The sequence below is a fragment of the Nicotiana sylvestris genome, chromosome 12 (assembly GCF_000393655.2).
Source record: "Nicotiana sylvestris chromosome 12, ASM39365v2, whole genome shotgun sequence".
NCBI classification, from domain to species: domain Eukaryota; kingdom Viridiplantae; phylum Streptophyta; class Magnoliopsida; order Solanales; family Solanaceae; genus Nicotiana; species Nicotiana sylvestris.
This window is the reverse complement of record NC_091068.1, coordinates 127970652-127976723: the sequence shown is the minus strand read 5'-3', so window position 1 is coordinate 127976723 and position 6072 is coordinate 127970652. Positions and strand designations below refer to the sequence as shown.

Sequence of the window (6072 nt, the reverse complement as noted above, 5' to 3'; positions counted from 1 at the left end):
TACTACAGTCGAGCAGTTACATGTACCGAGCCTTTTAGGGTCGGACATTTATTTTACTTACTATATTGAGAGAGTTGAGTCAGTATCAGCAGGTAAGTATATCTCCAGATCATCTTTGACTCTACGTTACTTTCAGTTATTATATTATCAGTTTAGTTTTAGCTTTCAGTTATTTTATTACCTTACATACTCGGTACATTATTTTGTACTGGCGTCCCTTTTCTGGGGACGCTGCATTTCATGCGTGCAGGTTCAGATAGATAGACGGGTAGACCTCCTCAGTAGGTGTTGACCGAGTTCAGCTTGATCGGAAAATTCCACGTCCTTCGGAGTTGTCGGGTCTAGCATTTTGTGTATATATGTATATATATTATGGGTAGGTTAGGGCCCTGTTCCGATCACAGTACATCCATCAGTAGAGGCTTGTAGATATATCCTGTTAGTTAGTGCAGTATGTTGGGCTTGTTGGCCTTGTATGTATATTTTGTTTGTTTGTCAGCTGTAGTAGTTATGACGACCTTGTCAGCCCAGCTTTATATTGATGTTTAGTAAAAGTTAGTTTCCGTTCAGATTTATATTTTGTTTCGCAAATTGTCTTGTAATGTGGCCCCATGGCCAAAGTATGACACTGCATTTTCAGAGTCCTCAGTCGCAAGTTGGTACACTAGGTTAAGTGAGGCACCGGGTGCCGGTCTCGCTGCCCAGGTTCGGGGCGTGACAATCACTAGATAGGTCACTCATTGGGACAGTGAAGTAGCTTGGTTATCTCAGAAAGGAAATAACAGAAGAGCAACTGGAGCAGTATTGAGGTCTTATTTGCAGCAGCAGTATATCACATCTGGGCAGAAAGAAACAACATGAGAATCCAACAAACCAGGCGAGAAAGCAGCACTACAATTTCACATTATAGGCAAAGGCGGATTTACTATGAAAAATGTGGTTCACGTGAACCCATGGTCCCTCGGCTAAAATATGTATATGATGTACATAATTTGCAAAAAAGTAGTTATATATATTTGCTGGCACCCATGGTCAAAAAGGGTGAAGTGGTGCATTGGTTTTGCCTTCTTATTCCTAAAAGCCTAAGGGCAAGGGATCGAATCCCTGCTTGGCTTTTGGTTATTTTATTTGTTTTTCTTAAATCTTTTTTTTTCTCTTTCTATTTATTTATTCTAACGCAGCCTTTCATATATCCTATTAGATATATCAGTGCCCAACTTCTACATAGAGATGACAATCTACACGGTTCCCCAATTCCCAAATATCAAAATTATTCCCTAATTCCTAATCTCAATTTATCCCAAAAGCAAAAGGTCACACGTTAAAAAGAAGAAGCAAAACCCTAGTTCCTATTTTGATTTGTTCTTGTTTCTTGTTCTAAAAGCTAAAGCTAATCTTGACATCTTGTCTCCATTTACTCTCTAACTGCTTGTGCAATGCTATTTTCCAATTCCTCCAAGGTAAGGTCCAATCTTTTTCTAAACTAGTTAATAAGTTTTCTTATAGGTTTATTCCGATTTTGGAATTTTTTTTCCTGTAACTACTGAATGAAGGAGATTTTTTCTGATTTAGATTTATTTTGATAACTTTTCTTGAGCTAATCCTTTTTGATTGATAATTTGATATTGAATTACCAGCCCACTTCGATTGTAGTAACCGGAAATCAGACAGTTTAGCATTTGTCAAGGTGTTGATTAACATATTCGAACAAAAAGAAGTAAATGTAGATTCAAAAATTTGCCCATCGAGCAGAGTAGGAACCAAAACCTTTCCCGCTGCTGGTTCAGAATAACATGCATCGCATGAATAAACTAAGGACAAAGAACAAATGCCTTAGAATTGTAGTTTAAAATAGTCGACTCAGTAGATTGGACTGCTTGATTTGCATGACGTACTCACTGTCACCAAGAATTAACTGATGGAAGCCTTCTCTGTAGGAACTTAACGCAACAGTGGGCAAGCATTTCCATTTGATCTCAAAGATAAAATTATCAAAAGTTGCAGAAGAACTGGTAAGTTTTCATTTTATTTTAATTGAACTTGAAAGGGGTGTGATTCCTCTATTTTATTATGTTTGAAAGAGTGTGATTCCCTTATTTTCTTGAATACAGAAGGGGTGTGATTCCTCTTGTTTATTATGAATTTAAAAGTGTGATTCCCTTAGTTTTATTATGAATTTGAATTTTGATGATGGGAGATATTTGAATTTGTAGGAACATCAAAATGGATAAATTTGTGATCAGGTCAAACATTAGCCAATCAAGTTCCAATAGTAGTAGTCGGCCTTCTGTTAGTTCGAATATAGCTCCTGAAATCCAAAGAGGGACAATCTTATCCCCTCCTTCAAATGTTGATAGTGTTCTTGAGCTAGGATCTCCCAATCCCGATCCCAAAGAAAGAATACTGATTCTTCAGTATGCCCCTAATATCCGAGATGAAGTGAGGAGACATTATATTCAAAAAGAGGCTTGTCAACCGAGTGGCCATGCTTTCCCTAAAACTAAATTTGGGAACAAAATGCGTCAATTTAATCCCGATTGGTTTAAGGGTCTATATTCTCAATGGTTGGAATATAGCATAAAAAGTGATGCTGCATTTTGTTTGTGTTGTTATTTATTTAAGAATGAACTTGAAAGTCGCGGTAATGCGGGAGATGCATTTACAAAAAATGGTTTTAAGGGTTGGAACAAGGGTACGGAAAGACTTAGAACGCATGTCGGGGAAGTAAGTAGTATCCATCACAAATGTTTTAATAGGATGCAAGATTTGATAAATCAAGAACAATCGATTCAATCTTCTTTTCACAAGAAAAGTGAGAAAGTAAAAAATGATCATCGGATACGTTTAAATACCTCGGTTGATGTGGTAAGATTTCTCTTGAGAAATGGATTGTCATTTCGTGGTCATAATGAAAGTGAAGATTCCGAATACAAAGGTCTTTTTCTTGAACTTTTGGAATTTCATGGGGATAAGCATTTAGATGTGGGAAAGGTAATATTACATAAAGCTCCAAAAAATGATATAATGATTTGTCCAGCAATTCAAAAGGATATTGTAGATGCTTGTGCTAAAGAAACAATTAAAGCTATTATCCAAGATTTGGATGATGACTTTTTTGGGATATTGGTTGATGAATCAAAGGACATCTCACATAAAGAGCAAATGGACCTTGTTATACGATATGTTAACAAAAGAGGGGAGGTGATTGAGCGCTTTTTGGGTATTGTCCATGTGAATGATATATCTGCACTATCATTACAGAAAACAATTTATGATTTGCTTTTGGATCACTCGTTAAGCTCATCCAAGCTATGTGGACAAGGTTACGATGGAGCTAGTAATATGCAAGGAAGAATAAATGGCCTAAAGTCTTTGATTTTACAAGATGTTCCATCTGCCTATTGTGTTCATTGTTTTGCTCATCAGTTACAATTAACACTTGTAGCTCTTTCTAAAAAGCATTCGGATGTGAATAATTTTTTTGATGTTGTCACTAACACATTGAATACTATTGGAGCATCTTTTAAACGCAGGGAAATACTTTGACAACACCAAGTAGAGAAGTTGGAAGAATTACTTAATTCTGGAGAAATACTTACCGGCCAAGGATTGAATCAAGAACGTGGGCTCCAACGACCGGGTGATACCCGTTGGGGTTCGCATTTTAAGACCTTGGAAAATTTCTTGATTATATTTTCTTCGATTGTTAACGTGCTTAATGATATGCAACAAGATAGTCTTCTTTCTCTTGATAGATTTGCAGCAAAAAATCTTTTGGGTAATATTCAAGAATTTGAGTTTGTGTTTTTATTGCACTTGATATTCAAGATGTTGCTTTTTACAAATGAATTGAACAAAGCTTTACAAAAGAAAGATCAAGACATAGTCAATGCTATGAGGTTGCTTGACCTTGCAAAGATAAGATTGCAGACTATGAGAGAAAGTGAATTCGAGTTCTTAATGAATGAAGTTTACTCGTTCTGTGGTAAACATGATATTATGATCCCCAAAATGGATGAAGACTATCCAAGATCGAAACGAAAGAGGTCGGGAGTTTCATATTTACATCACTTTAGTGTGGAAATATTTTATGCAGCTATTGATTTGCAGCTTCATGAGTTAAATAGTCGTTTTGATGTAGTGACTAGTGACTTACTCCTTGGTATGGCTTGTTTGAATCCGATTGATTCATTTGCTAATTATGACAAAGACAGAATAATGAAGTTGGCCGAGTATTATCCAAATGAGTTTGATGACAACAAGCTTCGAGATCTCAGCTTTCAGCTTGATAGTTTCATTGTCTATGCTCGAATGCCTCATAGCAAATTTATCAACTTGAAGGGAATGAAGGATCTTGCTATAGTGATGGCAGAGACGAAATTGGATCAAACTTGGTGTCATATTTATTTACTTGTGAAGTTGACTTTGATTCTACCTGTTGCTACTGCAAGCGTGGAAAGGGCATTCTCCTCAATGAAGCTCATAAAAAGTGATCTACGTAATAGCATTAGTGAAGAGTTTTTGAATGGTTGTTTAGTTTGCAATATAGAGCGTAAGGTATTTGCAACTGTAAGTAATGATGCTATTATTGATCTTTTTCAAAGTATGAAAACTCGTCGCGTACAATTGTAAATTGATAATATTTGTTTTTGTGATAATGTAACTAATTATTTTCTTGCTCGATAAGTTGTTGTGATTGTAAAAGTTTATATTATCAAACTAAATGTCGCACCTACTTTTTCCCGCGCCCGCGGGGGCGCGTGGGGAGTTTTCTCCAATTAAAGGACAGTCGAAACGGGATTTATTTATTTGTTTCAGAGTCGCCACCTGGGAATTTTGAGGCGTCTCAAGTCACCAATTATAATCCCTGAATCGAGGAGAATATGACTCTGTTTATTTTTCTGCGAACCAGAAATCCTGAGTAAGGAATTCTGTTAATCCGGAAGAAGGTGTTAGGCATTTCCGAATTTCGTGGTTCTAGCACGGTCGCTTAACTGTTTTTATTATTGGCTTAATCATCTTGATTTTATTAAATATTGATGTTATCTGATTTTACTACCGCTTATACTTATTGTGATTGAGAAACCTTCTTTGAATCGAATTACGCGTACGTATATTCGTGTTATAAGTTAAAAAGATGCGGAATTGTGTCACGCGCACGTGTACACAATTACTTTTGACAATATATTTATTAAGCACATTTTTTCGAGATTGCGTTGAATCAAGAATAATTATTTTTCTTGAATAATGAACCGTACATATCGGATTTTTATGAAATTGATTTAACGCCTTTAGAAAAATCCTTTTATTAAATATTCGCTCGAAATTGCGCGTACGCATAATCCGAAATTTTGCTTTTAAAAGTATAATCAGGGTACGCGAACGTATCCCTAATTGCGCAACATATTTGTAATGATATTATGGAATTTCCAAAAAAAATGTTTGTTATATCACGAGAAATCTCGTTTTAAGATATTCTTTAATTTTTGGAAAATAAACCACAATTTATTAAATATTGACCATTGATTATAATTTCCGAATATAAATCATATTCATTCCAATTATTCAAAGTCAAAGGACAGAATAAAAATATGATTAATACTAACTTTAAAACAAATGTGACATATGTATATATGCCAAAGAATAAATTGCATATGAAACCGAAAATAAATGATTCATAAAGGAAGGAAATATTTTCCGGGAATTTTCATGATTACTTAATGCAAATTCTATTTTTAATTACCATTGATTTAAAATGTTGCCATTTGTGTATATACAACTCAACTTATTCTCACATACTCGTTTTAATCTTAATAGATGAAATTAACTTACTTAGTTATGCCTATGATTGAGTTAGGATAGATATAGATATAATCAAACCAATTTGATTCTCAATCTATGTGAATTATTACTAACTATTAATTTTTGCATTGTATAAGTTCCTAAGCCTTTTATTACTAAGAAAGAGAATAAGTCTTGTTGACTTAATAAAATGATATTGCATACAATATTATTTACTATATTTGACACTTTTGAACATACGGATTATACTAATACATCTTTCAACTATAA

At 34.7% G+C, this 6072-nt stretch overlaps 2 protein-coding genes across 2 annotated transcripts; both read left to right on the top strand.

Annotated features, from left to right (window-relative positions):
- Window positions 1–2223: 2223 nt before the first annotated feature.
- LOC138883704 (uncharacterized) lies at window positions 2224–3546 on the top strand. Its single transcript, XM_070164409.1, has one exon. The coding sequence runs from the start codon at window positions 2224–2226 to the stop codon at window positions 3544–3546; it is 1323 nt and encodes a 440-aa protein (XP_070020510.1).
- A 177-nt stretch (window positions 3547–3723) lies between these two features.
- On the top strand, window positions 3724–4632 carry LOC104230572 (uncharacterized). Its single transcript, XM_009783412.1, has one exon. It carries the CDS (start codon window positions 3724–3726, stop codon window positions 4630–4632), a length of 909 nt encoding a protein of 302 aa, XP_009781714.1.
- The last annotated feature ends 1440 nt before the right edge of the window (window positions 4633–6072 follow it).